At 38.2% G+C, this 20,267-nt stretch overlaps 1 protein-coding gene across 1 annotated transcript in view; it reads right to left on the reverse strand.

Annotated features, from left to right (window-relative positions):
- The window catches only part of MANEA (mannosidase endo-alpha), an 82,036-nt gene extending 61,972 nt beyond the window's left edge, over positions 1-20,064 (reverse strand). Inside the window, exons 1-2 of the mRNA XM_040239154.1 lie at positions 19,904-20,064; positions 10,909-11,487 (exon numbers count right to left, since the gene is read on the reverse strand). Of these exons, the coding sequence (XP_040095088.1) occupies positions 10,909-11,449 (541 nt within the window). The 5' untranslated portion in view covers positions 11,450-11,487; positions 19,904-20,064. The remainder of the gene's footprint in view (positions 1-10,908; positions 11,488-19,903) is intronic.
- Positions 20,065-20,267: the final 203 nt, after the last annotated feature.

Raw genomic sequence — 20,267 nt, forward strand, 5'->3', positions numbered from 1 at the left:
TGCTACAGCCCACACCTCACCTCTCAATGCACCTCAGCCCTACAGCCCACACCTCCCCCCTCAATGCACCTCAAGGCTACAGCCCACACCTCCCCCCTCAATGCACCTCAGCCCTACAGCCCACACCTCCCCCCTCAATGCACTTCAAGGCTACAGCCCACACCTCCTCCCACTTTGCCATGGGTTCCTTGTGCTTGCTCCTGTGTAAGCCTCCAGAAATGTATTCTGGCAAACAGGAAGTCCACTAAGAAAACAAACCACCACAATCAACACAAAAGTGAGAAACTACAAAAACCTTGATCTATAGTGGCCACTTTCTGGATAACAAGAGGTTTCCAAAAGCCAGCCTGGGAAAATGTTAAACGCTGAGTAGGCATTTATGCTTAAAAATCTTCCCCAAAGGGTAAGAAGTATACTGGAGCAGATACAGCTTTACAGGGGAAAAAAACTCAAATATCAACATTATAAAGATACAATGGCATATGCAAAAGGCACAAGCAGAGTTAAGGAGGTATCAACTACTTCAAATGTGACAGCATCAACATATATCCACAAGAACAATAAAAAAAAATCAAGGAAATACAGCATCACAGAAAGAAAATAGTATTGATATTTTCCAGCAAGCAAGGTAGAACATGCTGAATATACAGTCTAATAAAGAATTCAAATTAGGTGTTCTAAAGGAACTCAACAAATACAAGAAAACTTAGAAAGACATATCAATGAATTCAAGAATAAAAAGATGAACAAATGATTCTTTATTAAAGAGAAGGAAATTATTAAAATTGTTTAAAAGAACCAAACAAAATTCAATGAATGACCTGAAGTATGCAGTGCAACAAGGCTGCCCATATGGAAGAAAAAAAATGTAACACAGAGGGTAGAAATTTTAAAATGATAGAAGAGGGAGTTTAAACTAAAAGAGAACAAAGAAACTCTATGTGATCAATGGAAATCCATCAAAAAGACAAATATCAGGATAATCAGGATTCCAGACAGAGAAAGGGGTAGCACAGGGAGTTAAAGAAATGATAGGTGAAAATTTCCAAAATCTGAGGAAAGACTGGACATATAAGTTTACAAAGCTAACAGATCATCCTGCTATTGAACATATAAGTTTACAAAGCTAATAGATCATCCTGCTATCTCAAAGCAAAAAGGCACCCTCGAAGACTTTAAAGGCAGGCAGGGGTGGGGGGTGGGGGAAGAAAGGAATGGAAGCTACAATGGACTACCATTAGGATTTCTCTGCAGACACCCTTTAGGCCAGGGGACAGTGGAAAGACATGTTTGAAGAGTTCAAAGATAAAAGTGCCCAGCAAAGAATGGTTTATCTAGCAAAGTTGTGCTTCCCTGGTGGCTTAGATGATAAAGAATCTGCCTGCAATGCGGGAGACTTGGGTTTGATCCGTGGGTCAGAAAGATTCTTCTGGAGAAGGGAATGGCTACCTGCTCCCAGAGTATTCCTTGGACAGAGGAGCCTGGTGGGCTACAGTCCATGGGGTTGCAAAGAGTCGAACACGACTGAATGAATAATTTCTCTGCAGAAACTCTTCAGGCCAGGGGACAGTAGAATGACATATTTGAAGGGGTGAAAGATAAAAGTTCCCAACCAAGAATGGTTTATCTAGCAAAGTTATCCTTCAGATAGAAAGAAGTAAAGACTTTCAGACAAACAACATCTAAGGGAGTTCACCACTACATCAGCCTTGTACTTAACGCTAAAAGGAGTTCAAGCTAAAATGAAAACAAGCTAATCAGTCACATGAAAGCACACAAAATTACACAATACACTGGGAAAGAACAGAAACATAGTTAGATTTAGAAAACTATAACAATATAGTAGGATGGTGTGTTAATGACTCAACAAGAGTACAAAGTCTAAATGAAAGAGGAGGAAAAGTATAGCTACCATAAGTTGTTCATAAGTATGCAACAAAAAGAGGTAAACTGTGACATCAATAATATAAAAGGAGGAGCAAAATGGTAGACACTTTATTGTTGTTCAGTCCCTAAGCTGTGTCTGTCTCTCTGCGACCCCATGGAATGCAGCACGTGAGGTTCCTCTATCTTCGACCATCTCCTCAAGTTCGCTCAAATTCATGTCCATTGAGTCGGTAATACTATCTAACCATCTCATCCTCTGCATACTAAGGAAAAACTTTACAAGTTAAAAATTGTTATTAGCCTAAACTGGACTGTTTTATCTGTAAGATGTTATAACTAACTCTTTGGTAAAAATGACAATATACAGCCTTGACGTACTCCTTTTCCTATTTGGAACCAGTAATTGTTCCATATCTAGTTCTAACTGTTGCTTCCTGGCCTGCATACAGATTTCTCAAGAGGCAGGTTAGGTGGTCTGGTATTCCCATCTCTTTCAGGATTTTCCACAGTTTCTTGTGATCCACACAGTCAAAGGCTTTGGCATAGTCAATAAAGCAGAAATAGATGTTTTTCTGGAACTCTCTTGCTTTTTCCATGATCCAGCGGATGTTGGCAATTTGATCTCTGGTTCCTCTGCCTTTTCTAAAACCAGCTTGAACATCTGGAAGTTCACGGTTCATGTATTCCTGAAGCCTGGCTTGGAGAATTGTGAGCATTACTTTACTAGCGTGTGAGATGACTGCAGTTGTGCAGCAGTTTGAGCATTCTTTGGCATTTCCTTTCTTTGGGATTGGAATGAAAACTGACCTTTTCCAGTCCTGTGGCCACTGCTGAGTTTTCCACATTTGCTGGCATATTGAGTGCAGCACTTTCACAGCATCAACTCTCAGGATTCAAAATAGCTCAATAGGAATTCCATCACCTCTACTAGCTTTGTTTCTAGTGATGCTTTCTAAGGCCAACTTGACTTCACATTCCAGGATGCCTGGCTCTAGATGAGTGATCACACCATCGTGATTATCTGGGTCGTGAAGATCTTTTTTAACAGTTCCTCTGTGTATTCTTGCCACCTCTTAATATCTTCTGCTTCTGTTAGGTCCATACCATTTCTGTCCTTTATCAATCCCATCTTTGCATGAAATGTTCCCTTGGTATCTCTAATTTTCTTGAAGAGATCTCTAGTCTTTCCCATTCTGTTCTTTTCCTCTATTTCTTTGCATTGATCGCTGAAGAAGGCTTTCTTATCTCTTCTTGCTATTCTTTGGAACTCTGCATTCAGATGCTTATATCTTTCCTTTTCTCCTTTGCTTTTCACCTCTCTTCTTTTCACAGCTATTTGTAAGGCCTCCCCAGACAGCCATTTTGCTTTTTTTTTCCCCTTTTCCATGGGGATGGTCTTGATCCCTGTCTCCTGTACAATGTCACGAACCTCATTCCGTAGTTCATCAGGCACTCTATCTATCAGATCTAGACCCTTAAATCTATTTCTCACTTCCACTGTATAATCATAAGGGATTTGATTTAGGTCATACCTGAATGGTCTAGCGGTTTTCTCTACTTTCTTCAATTTAAGTGAATTTGGTAATAAGGAGTTCATGGTCTGAGCCACAGTCAGCTCCTGGTCTTGTTTTTGTTGACTGTATAGAGCTTCTCCATCTTTGGCTGCAGAGAATATAATCAATCTGATTTCAGTGTTGACCATCTGGTGACGTCCATGTGTAGAGTCTTCTCCTGTGTTGGTGGAAGAGAATGTTTGCTATGACCAGTGCATTTTCTTGGCAAAACTCTATTAGTCTTTGCCCTGCTTCATTCCGTATTCCAAGGCCAAATTTGCCTGTTACTCCAGGTGTTTCTTGACTTCTTACTTTTGCATTCCAGTCCTCTATAATGAAAAGGACATCTTTTTGGGGTGTTAGTTCTAAAAGGCCTTGTAGGTCTTCACAGAACCGTTCAACTTCAGTTTCTTCAGCATTGCTGGTTGGGGCATAGACTTGGATTACTGTGATATTGAATGGTTTGCCTTGGAAACGAACAGAAATCATTCTGTCATTTTTGAGATTGCATCCAAGTACTGCATTTTGGACACTTTTGTTGACCATGATGGCTACTCCATTTCTTCTGAGGTATTCCTGCCCGCAGTAGTAGATATAATGATCATCTGAGTAAATTCACCCATTCCAGTCCATTTTAGTTCGCTGATTCCTAGAATGTCGAGGTTCACTCTTGCCATCTCTTGTTTGACCAATTTGCCTTGATTCATGGACCTGACATTCCAGGTTCCTATGCAATATTGCTCTTTACAGCATCGGACCTTGCTTCTATCACCAGTCACATCCACAGCTCGGTACTATTTTTGCTTTGGCTCCATCCCTTCATTCTTTCTGGAGTTATTTCTCCACTGATCTCCAGTAGCATGTTGGGCACCTACTGACCTGGGGTCTGTATACTGTCACCCTGCTTATTTAACTTATATGCAGAGTACATCATGAGAAACGCTGGACTGGAAGAAACAAAAGCTGGAATCAAGATTGCCGGGAGCAATATCAATCACCTCAGATATGCAGATGACACCACCCTTATGGTAGGAAGTGAAGAGGAACTAAAAAGCCTCTTGATGAAAGTGAAAGAGGAGAGTGAAAAAGTTGGCTTAAAGCTCAACATTCAGAAAACAAAGATCATGGCATCCAGTCCCATCACTTCATGGAAAATAGATGGGGAAACAGTGGAAACAGTGTCAGACTTCATTTTGGGGGGCTCCAAAAATGGTGACTGCAGCCATGAAATTAAAAGACGCTTACTCCTTGGAAGAAAAGTTATGACCAACCTAGATAGCATATTCAAAAGCAGAGACATTACTTTGCCAACTAAGGTCCATCTAGTCAAGGCTATGGTTTTTCCAGTGGTCATGTATGGATGTGAGAGTTGGACTGTGAAGAAGGTGAGTGCCAAAGAATTGATGCTTTTGAACTGTCGTGTTGGAAAAGACTCTTGAGAGTCCCTTGGACTGCAAGGAGATCCAACCAGTCCATTCTGAAAGAGATCAACCCTGGGATTTCTTTGGAAGGAATGATGCTAAAGCTGAAGCTCCAGTACTTTGGCCACCTCATGTGAAGAGTTGACTCATTGGAAAAGACTCTGATGCTGGGAGGGATTGGGGGCAGGAGGAGAAGGGGACGACAGAGGATGAGATGGCTGGATGGCATCACTGACTCGATGGACATGAGTCTGCGTGAACTCCGGGAGTTGGTGATGGACAGGGAGGCCTGGCGTGCTGCGATTCATGGGGTCACAAAGAGTCGGACACAACTGAGCGACTGAACTGAACTGAACTTGGTAAAAATAAAACAAAAATCAAGAGCAGACCATTAAAAGACAGAAAAGGAGGAGAAAGAGCATACCATCATGGAAAATAACCTTTATAAATGCAGGCAGAAAAGACAATAATGGAAATACAAAACCAACACACAATAAGGTAGCATTAATAAATGCTTTTAATTTAATGCCATTAATAACAGAAGCTAAACTCAAAGGAGAAAAGGTAAGATATACCCGTTTGAATGCAGAATTCCAAAGAATAGCAGAAGAGATAAGAAAGCCTTCCTCAGTGATTACTGCAAAGAAACGGAGGACAACAGAATGGGAAAGACTGGAGGTATCTTCAAGAAAATCAGAGATACTAAGGGAACATTTCATGCAAAGGTGGGCACCATAAACGACAGAAATGGAATGGACCTAACAGAAGCAGAAGACATTAAGAAGAGGTGCCAAGAATACATGCAAGAACTATACAAAAAAACATCTTAATGACCCAGATAACCACAACCAGTGTGATCACTAACCTAGAGCCAGACATCCTGGAATGTGAAGTCAAGTGGGCCATAGGAAAAACGACAAACAAAGCTAGTGGAGGTGATGGAATTCGAGTTGAGCTATTTCAAATCCTAAAAGATGATGCTGTGAAAATGCTGCACTCAATATGCCAGCAAATTTGGAAAACTCAGCAGTGGCCACAGGACTGGAAAAGGTCAGTTTTCATTCCAATCCCAAAGAAAGGCAATGCCAAAGAATTTTCAAACTACCACACAATTGTATCCATCTCACACACTAGAAAAGTAATGCTTAAAATTCTCCAAGCTAGGCTTCAACAGTATGTGAACTGAGAACCTCCAGCCTCTTAATCAAAATTAAAGAGGAGAGTGAAAAAGCTGGCTTAAAACTCAACATTCAAAAAACTAAGATCATGGCATCAGGTCCCATTACTTAATAGCAAATAGAGGAGGAAACAATGGAAACAGTGACAGACTTTATTTCGTGGGCTCCAAATTCACTGCAGATGGTGACTGCAGCCATGAAATTAAGACACTTGTTCCTTGGAAGAAAAGCTATGACCAATCTAGACAGCATATTGAAAAGCAGAGACATTACTTCACTGACAAAGGGCCATCAAGTCAAAGCTATATTTTTCCAGTAGTCATGTATGGATGTGAGAGTTGGACTGTAAAGAAAGCTGAGCACTGAAGAAACTGTGCTGTCAGAGAAGACTCTTTGAGAGTTTCCTGGACTGCAAGGTGATCAAACTATTCAATCCTAAAGGAAATCAGTCCTGAATACTCATTGGAAGGACTAACGCTAAAGCTGAAGCTCCAATACTTTGGCCACTTTATGCAAATAACTGACTCATTGGAAAGACCCTGATGCTGGGAAAGACTGAAGGCAGGAGGAGGAAGGGATGACAGAGGATGAGATGGTAGGATGGCATCACTGACTTGATAGACATGAGTTTGAGCATGCTCCAGGATTTTGTGATGGACAGGGAAGCCTGACATCCATCCATGAGGTCGCAAAGTTGGAAACAACTGAGTGACTGAACTGAGTAAGTCCTGAAGTATTAATAACTACTCTAAACAAAAGTGGATTGAATTCAGCAAGCAAAAGGCACCTAACAGCCTGGAAGGATGAAAAACAAGAGCCAACTCTATGGTTCCAACATGAAAGCTTTAAGGATCTCCATAAACTCAAAGTGAAAAGATGAAAAGGCATCCCATTCAGGTGGGAACCAAAAGAGAGCCATGCCAGCTATACTTCTAACAATCAAAAGAGTTGGAAAATCTACAGATCCATGAAAAATAAACAAGAACTCCTGAACAACCAATCAGGGAAAGAAGAAATTAAAATAGGAACCAAAGATTACCTTAAAACAAATGAAAATAAAATCACTTTCTACTAAACCTATCAGTTTAGTCGCTCAGTTATGTCCGACTCTTTGTGATCCCATGGACTGCAGCACACCAGGCCTCCCTGTTCATCACCAACCCCCGAAGCCCACCTCAAACTCATGTCCATCGTGTTGGTGATGCCATCCAACCATCTCATCCTCTGTCATCCCCTTCTCCTCATGCCTTCAGTTTTTCCAAGTATCAGGGTCTTTTCGAATGAGTCAGTTCTTCGCATCAGGTGGCCAAAGTATTGGAGTTTCAGCTTCAGCATCAGTCCTTTCAGTGAATATTCAGGACTAATTTCCTTTAGGATTGACTAGTTGGATCTCCTTGCAGTCCAAGGGTCCTCTCCAACAGCACAGTTCAAAAGCATCAATTCTTCAGTGTTCAGCTTTCTTTACAGTCCAACTCTCACATCCATACATGACTACTGGAAAAACCATAGCTTTGACTAGACGGACCTTTGTTGGCAAAATAATATCTCTGCTTTTTAATACGCTGTCTAGGTTGGTCATAACTTTTCCTCCAAGAAGCAAGTGTCTTTTAATTTCAGGGCTGCAGTCATCATCGGTAGTGATTTTGGAGCCCCCAAAAATAAAGTCTCTCACTGTTTCCACTGTTTCACTATCAATTTTCCATGAAGTGATGGGACCAGATGCCATGATCTTAGTTTTCCGAATGTTGAGTTTTAAGCCAACTTTTTCACTCTCCTCTTTCACTTTCTTATGGGATGCTCCAAAAGCCATTCTGAAAGGGATATTTGTAGTCATAAAATAAAGATGTTAAGAAATGGGAAAACCTACAAAGAAACAATCTGGGTTTACACCTCTAGGACTTAATACATGACAATAGGACCAAGAACATCCTTTGGTGCTGGGAAAATTGGATAGCTATACACAGAAAAGAAAGTTGGGTCTATCCTATACTACTCACAAAAAGCACCTTGAAAGAGATCAAAGACTTAAAATATAAGACAGACTGATATAAAACTCCCTGAAGTAAACAAAGGAAAGATCTTTGACACTGGTCTTGGCACTGATATTTTGCATATGACACCAAAAGCACAAATAACAAAAGAAAATATCTTAAAGTAGGACTATGTCAATCTTAAAAGCTTCTACAGAGCAAAAGCAACAATAACACAATTAAAAGACATATACTGAATAGGAGAAATTATATTGCATATCATATAATGAATAAGGGGTTAATATCCATCATTTACAAAAATTCCTATAACTCAGTAACAAAAGGACTCTTGCCTGGAAATGCCATGGATGGAAGAGCCTGGTAGGCTGCAGTCCATGGGGTTGCAAAGAGTCGGACACAACTAAGCCACTTCACTTTCACTTTTCACTTTCATGCACTGGAGGAGGAAATGGCAACCCACTCCAGTGTTCTTGCCTGGAGAAACCCAGGGTCGGCAGAGCCTGGTGGGCTGCCATTTATGGGGTCGCACAGAGTTGGACACGACTGAAGCGACTAAGCAGCAGCAGCAGCAGTAACAAAAACCAGGCCTTTTTCCAAAGAAGACTTACAAATGGCCAATGGGCAAATGAAAAAATTACTAATCACTTGGAAAATATTTACAAGTCAAAACCACAGTGAGATACCCTTTTGTACCTCTATCAACAGCTACCATCAAAAAAACAAGAGATAACAAGTGTTATTGAAGATATAGAGAAAACAGAATCCTCTTATACTATATCAATATAAACTGACACAGTCACTATGAAGAACGGTATGCAGGGTCCTTAAAAAAACTAAAACTAGAAATATTAGATGACTCAATAATCCAACTCCTGGGCATACACCTGGAGAAAATGATAATTAAAAAAGACACATGCATCCAGTGTTCACTGCAGTGCTATTTATAATAGCCAGATGGAAGCAACCTAAATTTTCATCAACAGGAATGGATAAAGAAGTGGTACATAAACACAATGGAATATAACTCAGGCATAAAAAGGAACAAAATTGTGCCATTAGTGGAGACATGGATGGAGCTAAAGACTCTTGTAGAGAGCAAAGTAAGTCAGAAAAACTAATATTGAATATTAAGGCATATATGTGCAATCTAGAAAAATGGTATAGATGAACTATTTGCAAAGCAGAAATAGAGACACAGGCGTAGAGAACAAATGTATGGATACCAAGAGGTGAAGAGGGAGTGAAACTGACTGGAAGACTGGGATTGACATTTATACACACTATGTGTAAAACAGGTAACTGAAGAGACCTGCTACAGCACAGGGAACTCTGTTCAATGCTCTGTGGTGACCTACATGGGAAGGAAATCCAAAAATGGGGAATATATGTATAGCTATGGCTGATTCACTTTGCTGCACAACAGAAACACTACAAAACAACTATACTCAATTAAAAAAAGAAAAACAAGTCATCTTGCACAAAGCTGATATATAATAGATTCACAAGTCTCTGTATTATTTTCTTCATGAAAAAATCTTGTATGTCTCTCTACCCATGGCAGCTTAACAGTCAGTTGGCACCTTTTGAAGAATCAGAAAAATTTAAGAACACTCAATTTCTCCTTTTGGCCCTAGTGGTAGAGACACTAAGAAGACGGAATCAAAACAGGGAGAGTTTTATAAAGGGTATATTAATGAGTTGAGTTTTCATATACTCAATTACATATTTTTCTGTATTATCAGTGGGACATGATTCTATGTAAATACATGTAACTGAAGTGACAGAAATTAGAGGGAAGAAAAAGTTGAAAGGAAGAGGGGAAAACAGTAGGAATACTTTGCGACTTCCCATCAGATAAAGGTGCATATTGTAAATGTCGGACCAATCATAAAATGAAGGAATATATCTAATAAGTCAGAAAAGAATATAAAATGGACTAAACATTTTCAACACAAGTAGAGGCAGAAAAAATTGGGGGAAAGGACTAGAACAGATGTGATAAATGGAAAACAAATAGCAAAATGAACCATGTAAAATCAACTGTATCAATATTAAAACAAATGAAATAAACAGGTGTCAAAAAAAGAAGAGGTTGTCAGACTAGTTTTTTTTTTTTTAAAGAAAAGACCAAATTATATGCTACATACCTAAAATTGGAAACAGTACAAATGTGCACCAAGATGAATGCAGAAACAAATCGCTATAATTATACAATGAAATAAGATTGGCAATAATGACTAAATTTCAGAACAGCATGATGAGTAAAAGACTCCCCATATACACATATATACACACAAATATTTAATGATTCTATTTTTATTTAATAGTAAAACATTTACTACAACAACTACTCTATATGATACATGGTTTCCTTGAATGTAGGGAGAGCTAAACAGCAGACAAAAATTTGGGGGCTATAGAATATTTTACTTCTTATTGGGGTGATATTTAAACAGATGTGTAACATAAAGTGAGAGAATTCATTGTATCTTATGTCAATCAGAATTTTATAAAATTCACAGAGTATTAGTCAATAAAAATAATACACCCAGAAATGTTAGTGTTAACATGTTACAACAACAGTTTAATCTAGAATTTGTAAGTTTAAAATTATAAACTTATAATGCAAGACTAATAATTTCTGACCCCATGGACTGTAGTCCGCCAGGCTCCTCTGTCCATGGGATTTTCCTAGCAAGAATACTGGCATGGGTTGCCATTTCCTTCTCCAGGGGATCTTTCCAACACAGAGATCGAATCCCTGTCTCCTGTATTGCAGGCGAAATGTTTGCCACTGAGCCAGCAGGGAAGGTCAATTAGTAATTAATGTTCTACAAAAATTTACTTATACATTCACATACATATCTAAAATACTTACCAATTGAAGCTGAGTACATTTGTTTCATGTGAGTTTCAATGACAGAAGGATCCCGAGAGCTGTAACTTCCCAACTCAGGATAAAACCTGGAGCCAATGTCATCAGGGGGGTTGTGCTTCCCTTTGGGATATTTCTTGGTTATCCTAGGGTCCCAGTGTGAGAGAACTGGATGGTTCCAATGTATATATTTACCATCAAATTGTGGATTTCCATACCAACTGTAATAAAATACATGTAAGTAATAATTCAGAGGTGGCAGTTCTTCTGGATGAAGTTCAGAGGCTAAGGAAGCTTTCACAGTGATTTCCTCAGTTTTTAAGTTCTTGATGTTTGTTTCACTGCTGATTTTGTCACTCTTTTGGGAATCAAAAACTTTCGTCAAATGAGTTTGTTGCCGAATTTCTGGAAGAAGCTCAAGTCCAAAAGGATCTCCAAAAGCTGCTTTATTTGGTCTCAGCATTTTTAAACCCATCATCAAAGAGAAAATAAATAGAATAAAAAGTGACAAAATGAAGCAAGTCCTTCTTCGAAATTTTGCCATGATGTCATCCTTTAAACTCCAAAATGGTAAATGTTTAGCTGTAACATATTGAAAAACAACTATTAGTAAGTGGTATTAATAATATTTTCCAATATATTCAAAAGGAAAACTAAAATCCATAAAGTTTGTTACACTGAAAAATTTTAAAGAGTATTATGATGTTAATTATATAATCAAATATTAATAGCTATAGAAAATACATAATTAGACTGAATAGCAGTATTTATTTGGAAATATCACAATTACATTTTTGTCAGATAAAGATTTTAAGCATGTTTTTTTAACAAAGTGAATATATTCTTCATCCTTTGGACAGATTTTACATATACTGCTATAGAAAAGAAACATTCCACCCAGAGACTAAAATTTTCTAAATATAAAATAAAAACTTCAGATTTAAAAAGGAAATATTTATGAATATATAAAAAGCCTAGTCATTCAACAAACTTAATTTCAACAAACTTATTATTTGACTGCATCAATTATAATCACCTTTTTTTCCCCACCCCATTTCACCAACTCAAAGTGTTATACTCAATTTTGACCTTGTCTCTCATCTCACATTATGGAATAAACTACACACATCAGAATTTTATGTCCCATGTGTTCCTTAAACATTTTTAAAAATTTCCTCCTTTTGTCTCTCTATGGTTCAGTCTGAATAATTTCTTCTGAACTATCTTCAATTTCCTGACTCTCTTCAGTGGCAATTAATTTCAGTTATAAATTTAGTCTTAAAATTTTCATTTAATTCTTCTCAAAGATATCAGTTTTCTGCTAAAATTTCCTATTCCTTGAATTTTGTAACCCCATTTATTTAAAGTCTACCTCTAATAACTTGAATTTGAATCTTAGGATTCTGTTTCTATTGCCTGTTTGGTTTTTTCCTCTTAATATCCAGATAGTAACTATTTTTTTTATAGGCTAAATTATTATATTTACTAAATACTACACAAAGAATATGAAAAGTTTCAGACATAATGTGAGGCTCTACATGTCATCTTCCTTCAAAGAAAGCTTATTTTTATTTCTTGAAGACTTTTAGGGTAGAGGAAGATTATCTTAGTATAATCACATTGGAAGGGCTGGTGCTGAAGCTGAAGCTCCAATTCTTTGGACATGTGATGCAAACAGCTAACTCGTTGGAAAAGACCATGATGCTGGCAAAGATTGAGGTCAAGAGGAGAAGGGGGCAACAGAGGATGAGATGGTTGGATGGGAGCACTGACTCAAATAGACATGAGTTTGGGCGAACTGAGGGAGATAGTGAAGAACAGGGAAGCCTAGTGTGCTACAGTTCATGGGGTCAAAAAAGTCGGACACAACTTAGTCACTGAACAACAACAATCACAGATGGAAATCTTCAAAACTGGGTTTAAGTCCTTGCAAATATTTGGTGTATTTCTGATTCATCTTTACTCCATTACACTTACAGGTTCTGAAATCAAAGTCACAGGTATTTACCAAGATTTCTCCTCTAGGATGGGCTTTAGAAGGGTCCTGAATTCCAATTTTGGTCCCCAAAGAGCCATGAAACTACCGAAAGCTCTGTTCATTTTCTCAGCTGCCATTTTTACCTTATATTCTCAGCTTCTCTGATGCTACTTTTGAAGCAGAGGTTTTAAATAATGCCCCTATTTCCCACCTTAATCTCTCAAAGAATAATGTAAGTTGTAGGGTTCAGAATCATTCAAATATTCATATAATCCCACCTGAATTCACTTATATCCTTAGTGTAATAAAAGACTTTCTATACCTAAGACTCAAAATTCAGATGCAATAAATAAAAAAAAGATTACATAAATTTTTAAATATATATGTTAAAAAACACTACAAAATAAAGTGAAAAGACAACTGACAATCTTAATGAAAATATTTGAAAGATCTTCTGTATCATTCAATATTAGAAAAATGTAAGTTAAAATAGGACAAATGTATCATTTCTTATCTATGAGGTTGGCAAAAAATAAAAAGCATGAAACTACATACTGTTGGCAAGAATAGTGAGAAAATAATCACTTTTATGCATTGATAGTGAATGAATCTGGCAATATATAACAAAATTACACATCCATTTTCCTTTGATTTAAGAATCCTACTTCACAGAATTTACCGTGAAAATACACAACCAATAGTAAGTACATAGGTTAACATGCAGCATTGTTTGTAAAATACTGAGTATTCAGAAAAAAATGAGGAAGAGCTCTGAGATGAAAGAAAGTGATTCTGTGGATATACTGCTAAGTGAAAAAAAGCAAAACGACAATAAGAAAAAATATTTTCCCAAGTGAGAAAAGAAACAGAAAAAACAAGAATCTAATAAGGTTGATTATCTACAGAGGGTAAAGAGAAACTGAAAAATACGGGGTGATTAAAACAGGGTAGAAGTGTGGATAATGAAAGTAACTGAGTATAACTTTTTATATAGGTTTGGCATTTTAACTTATGTTACATTTCACATACTCAAACAAAATATATTAGAGGTTAAATTCCAGTTAATAAGTAGATTATTTATGTTATGATGAAGGTTAGCAATTCTTAAAATATTTAATGTACACTGTAAAAATAAGCAATATAAGCCAGAAAATGGGGCTCAGGTTGTTTACTAACAAAAAAAAAAGTAAAAAGTGTTACAAACATAGGAAGTAGGAAGCTAAAATGAAACTTGAGTTGTCGGACTACAATTGGCAGTATCAATATGGATGCATGGCTTTTAAAAGATAAACAAATTCATGTGTGGGGCTGGGTACATGGGTGTGTACACATACAAATGCACGCACATTATTTCCTGATTCTGTCCACTAAGAGTCTAGAGCCAAAGAAATCCTTGCAGCAATAAACCCATCTGATGCCAACATTGTGAATTTTACATATCCTTCTATACTGAATAGAACCAGGTTGATTTCAAGAATGTGGCTAAGAAAGTACAAGATGAGCTTGGAACAACTTGTAAAGGAAAATCAGCCTGAAATGAAAACCAGTATGGCCTGAAAATCAGGAATTACTAAAAAATGTAGATATGTTCATAGGACACAGAAGTTAGCTTAAAGAGGCAACTACTGACTAAATCTGGGATGATTTCAACATCAAAATTATGAATAAGAATAATAAATTACAGATATAAAATAAGACTTTATAAATCTATACTGATATTTTAAAAATGTGAAAATAAATAAATGGAATAAAAAAACATAATGGAATACCAATTAATAAATTTAGATGGAATAATGGAATTAGACTTTCACCACTTGGCTACTACTGTATCAAGCAAGAATCATTAATGGATATTGATGAGGGGTTCAAAGAAATAGGGTTTATGAGAAATAGGATATCTACATATTGGCAGTGTCTCCCCCCCAAAAAATATACCAAATTAACTACAAAGGGAGATACATACAGCAACTTAACAGTGCGGAACCTAGCAGACGCCGCCTTACACAAGTGATCAAAATTAACTTTATCAGTTGATTTGAATAAATAGATTAACATGAGTCTATAGAGTGAATGCCCTAAGAAAAACATACAATCATTGCTGCAGTATTTCTGTCAGCATTAATCTGGATCTAATCATGAAGAAACATCAGACAACATATTATGATACTCTCATACACATATATGTACCTACATATATATGTATACATATATGCATATGTACACATATTACATACAATGTGTATGTAAAATTATATACAATGTAATATATGAGTGTGTGTGTCTGTGTTACAATAAAGCAAATGTTTTATGGCAAAATAGTATCATTTGGTGAATCTACAGGAAAAATATACAGAGATTTTCAAGTTGTTTATTTTTTGAAACTTTTAAGTGGAAAATCATTTAAGAACAGGTAAGAAAGGAAAAAAGCTACCACCAGCAACCTGGAGGACATGAACTCTTAATATAAACCTGCTTATTTCCAGGAAGGACCAACCCATACAGTCTTTCAACTCTGCACTGCAGGACTCCAGGGAGTAACATTACTTTGTACGGAATGTGACAGTCTTGTGCATAGGAATAAAGAGGTGATATAACCATTCTGAACTGCCTCTATGATCTGCTGCCCTAAAATTTCAAAGTTGACAAGATAAGGAAGAAAAATTTATATGGAATAGGTATTTTATAAGGAAATAATCAATGGTAATGAAAACTGACAAATCATAGAAAATGGGAACAATAATTACTCAATTTAGAAATTATAAGATGGATTTTTTAAACACTGATTAGCTGAATAGGGCAAAATTCAAGGAAGAGTCAGGATACACAATGAAAAGAATATTGATTCAGGAATTTGAAGATCTACATTTAAGTCACCTATGTCAACCTAACTGTGTGACCCTGAGTTTTTTTTTAAAAACTGGTCTTAAAAAATATTAACTGTTCTGTTTTCTGACAAAGCTGTTCTGTAAATCATGCAAGATAATATATGCAAAATAAAATGTAAAATGGTAATGTTTTAATCAAATAATACCAATTAGATTTAAAAAAAGAAAAGTGAAGAAATATGAAACAGTTCTGAGACATTTATATATTTGTTATACCCACTTCTCAGAGCAACAGATGAACACAAAACACAAAATATCTAATTAAAAAGGCTGCTGCTCTCCCCTTTACCTCTAAACCTATTTCTCTTTTCCTTTCATATTATTTCCAATAAATCTAATCTACCTAAATAAAGACAGGCCTCCTGTGCTTAAAATTTGGACTCTACAGTTAAAATTCTAGCTGGGCTTTTTTTAGCCATTTCACCTATATAAGTGACTTAAAAATTTCCCTTCCTTTCTCATCTTTACAATGAGTTAATACCTCACTCAAAGGATTTTTATGAGGATGAAATAGGTTAATATTCCAAAACCCTTGGAATCATTTTTGGCTTAGTGTAATATTGAACGAATACAAACAATTATTTATTTTGATGACGATTGTTATTAAAGATAGGTGTCTAGCAAGCAATCAGTTAACACACAGTTTACTCTCTCTAAATACCTATTCTCCATATGGCTAATTTCTGGACTACTACACTAATCCATCAAGACAAAGCTAAACTGTTGCCTCTTCTTGATACTTCTCCCAATGATTCCAGACTGAAAAATACTCACTTTCCCATATAGTCTATTATGACATTATTATCTACTTTTTAAACTGGCATCTCTTTATTGCACCATGCTATTTAATGTATTATACATCCTACTAGATTGTTCCATAAGATCCAGAAATGGAGTCCTTACCTTTACGTGAAGTGAAGTTGCTCAGTCATGTCCGACTCTGCGACCCCATGGACTGTAGCCTACCAGGTTCCCCTGTTCATGGGATTTTCCAGGCAATAGTACTGGAGTAGATTGCCATTTCCTTCTCCAGCGGATCTTCCCGACCCAGGGATCAAACCCGGGACTCCCGCATTGTGAACAGACACTTAACCGTCTGAGCCACCAGGGAAGTCCTACCTTTACACTATAGTAGAACCCAATATATCTTATATTTGCTGCTAAGTTGCTTCAGTCATGTCCGACTCTGTGCGACCCCAGAGACGGCAGCGCACCAGGCTCCCCCGTCCCTGAGATTCTCCAGGCAAGAACACTGGAGTGCGTTGCCATTTCCTTCTCCAATGCATGAAAGTGAAAAGTGAAAGTGAAGTCTCTCAGTCCGGTTGACTCTTAGAGACCCCATGGACTGCAGCCTACCAGGCTTCTCCATCCATGGAATTTTCCAGGCAAGAGTACTGGAGTGGGGTGCCATTGCCTTCTCCGATCTTATATTTAGTCAATGACTATTAAATGTTCAACTTAAAAAATTTAATTTCTGGCCCTTTTGTTTTTGACATTGGTATCTATTGGGGCAGTATGTGTACAAACAGGTTCTACAGACTATACATATAGTTGACATGCCCAGTCTATACTGAACATATTATACAGGAAGAATCATAGCTAAATAGATCCAATAATTTTTAAAATCCATTTTATTAAAAATTATTGTGTCCAAATTAGCAAAACAATGAAACTTGAGATGCCTACCAGGTCTAATGATCTTTAGTAGAAAAAGTGTGGTGGAACTACTTAATTGGTTTCAACACAAAAAAGTTCCAGAAGTCACCTCAGAGTAAAAAAGTTCCAAGTTAATTACAGATGTATAGATTTCCAAAGAAGTAACCTACTCAATACTCAGGATAAGAGAAAATCTAGCATCTTCAAAGGGCACATGATAAAATAACACACAGAAGTAATATATTTGTTCTTTTGAAACTCTATGGCTTCTACTTTTGTTTTTTGTGATTTAGAAGTCTTTCAATCTTTGAAATGATTGACTTTAACTTGTAGGTCTAGCGAGATATAAGAGATCCAGAATCAGTGTGATACTATGATTTCAAAAAGGATTAGCTCCCATCCTGCTACGCAGAAAGCCCCCCAAAATTTAATTTTTTAGTTTTTATTATTATGTTATACAGATTTCTGATTGCTTTCTTTTTCTAGCTGTTTTCCTGACATTATTTTCTGAGAAACCACTGAAGAGAAATATAACTAATTCTAGCTTTTGACTGTAGTGTTGAAGAAGACTCTTGAGAGTCCCTTAGACTGCAAGATCAAAGCAGTCAATTCTAAAGGAAATCAGCCCTGAATATTAATTGGAAGGACTGATGCTGAAGCTCCAATACTTTGGCGACCTGATGCGAAGAACTGACTCACTGGAAAAGACCCTGATGCTGAAACAGTGAAGACAGAAGGAGAAGGGGACGACAGAGGATGAGATGGTTGGATGGCATCACTGACTCGATGGACATGAGCTTGAGCAAGCTCGGGGGGATGGTGATGTACAGGGAAGCCTGGCGAGCTGCAGTCCATGGGGTCACAAAGAGTCAGACACAAATGAGCAACTGAACTGAACTGCCAACAGAGCAGTTGCCAACTTCTTCCCAGTACCTGGGCAAACAAATGGCTGAGTAATCTGAGGTTAAGCAATGAGCAAAGAGCAGAGAAATTCAGTTCTAGAACTCAAGCTCCTCCTGTTATCACATCCTTCCTACAACATTTTAGACAAAGCAAGCTTAAAGAATACACCACCATAAATTTTGTGACAGATGAAAACTGCGGACATGTGATTATGTTTTCACTTAAAGACGATTACCTGTTATTACCTATTCATAAACTGTAGTCCAGATTAAATCAGAAGAAAGTTTATTTTCTTACATACTCAATATTCACCGTGTGACTGACAGCAACAGCTCTGGTAATGTTTTATGCATAGAACCTAGAAATCCACAAGATTCCCTACACAATACTATTTTTTCAAGGTTTACAAATAGTTCAATATGAATGGAGTAACATACTGTCATGAAAATGATGTGCAATCGTGTGACTTCATATTGCCAATACCTTGATTTTATTTTGTATTTTTCTTTCAACTATTGTCTAAATTTGGTTGTTGTTGTTTAGTTGCTAAACATGTCTGACTCTTTGCGACTCCATGAACTGTATGTAGCCCACTCCGCTGTCCATGGGATTTCCCAGGCAAGAATCCTGGAGTGAGTTGCCATTTCCTTCTCCACGGGATCTTCCCAACCCAGGGATCAAACCAGGATCTCTTGCATTGCAGGTGGATTTTTACCACTGAGACACCCAGGAAGCTCCTGCCTTAATACTTTAACATAACCAACTCATTCCAGTCTTACTTGCCTTTTTCTGAAGTCATATAATTAACACTATCTTCCCTTGTTTTATTTTTTTAAAGTACTTCCACATTTTTCCTTAACTCGTATCTGCAGGGTCTCTAACTGTTGAAACAGAAACCAACGGTCCTAACTGCCTAAATTTTCACTGGTTCCTCTGGAAAATCAGAAAAAATACTATTCCAGCTGAGTTGCATCCTTCAATTCAGCAAACATTAACAGTCTAAAATGATAGTGCCAAACGTGGAACAGGTGAATGGAAAACGCATCTATGCGTTGGCCTCCCCACCCTCGCTCTCGTCTCCCCACGCCTCGGCGTCCGGAGACCGGAGCCTGCCACCTTCCTGCTGCAGCCCAAGCCAGGTAGGCCTCGACCTTCCCACTTGCCCCCGAGGCACAAGGCCGAGATTGGGGACAGAGGGTAAGGCGCTGAAAGGCTTTTCCATCACTCCTAAAAGTCCCAACTTCCTGGAAAGGGAAAAATACCGAGGCGACAAGAGGTTCCGCTGCAAAAAAAGTGGCAGAGACGAGGCCGACAGGCTCGGGATAAAGTAGGATAGAAGACAACAAAACTAACCCTAGCAAAATTAGGTATAAAAGCGACGGAGCGGGGTTCCCGAGTTCTCGAGGCTCGCAGCGAGACGCAGCCCGCCGCGGCCGCTGCAGGGCGTCGGGGCGCAGGGTCAAAGGCCATCTGCAGGCGAGCAGATTGGCTGGCGGGTAAGAGCGCAGGCGCCGAGGGTGGCCCCAGTGCCGGCCACAACTGAGCCAGCTGGGCCCAGAAATCTATAGCTACTCACCAGGGTCTGGGAATCTAGACACCAGTAAGGATCAGCCGGCGGAGACGTTGAAGCTGAGCGCAGACGTAGCCCGCTGCTGCCCGGCAGTGAGCCTGAGCAGCCCCGCCTCCCGAAGGGCGCGCGCACCGCGTACTGGGAGCCCCTAGGGGCGGGGCCAGAGTGGGGTAGGGCTCGCCAAGTGGGCGGGGCTCTGGTTTCCCGGCACAGGTCCTTCTGGTCTGTAAGGGATGGAAGGAGTGTAGATGCGTTCCGGGAGAGATTTTTCAGAGTTGAGTTAAGCTGGACTCCCCCGGCCCGCTTTCCCCAACTAGAGAAAACCCATTCTTTAGAAACTAGTCTTCTAAGGTTTTGCTGGAAAGCTTTG

Source organism: Oryx dammah, unplaced genomic scaffold, assembly GCF_014754425.2.
Source record: "Oryx dammah isolate SB20612 unplaced genomic scaffold, SCBI_Odam_1.1 HiC_scaffold_4, whole genome shotgun sequence".
Taxonomy (NCBI): domain Eukaryota; kingdom Metazoa; phylum Chordata; class Mammalia; order Artiodactyla; family Bovidae; genus Oryx; species Oryx dammah.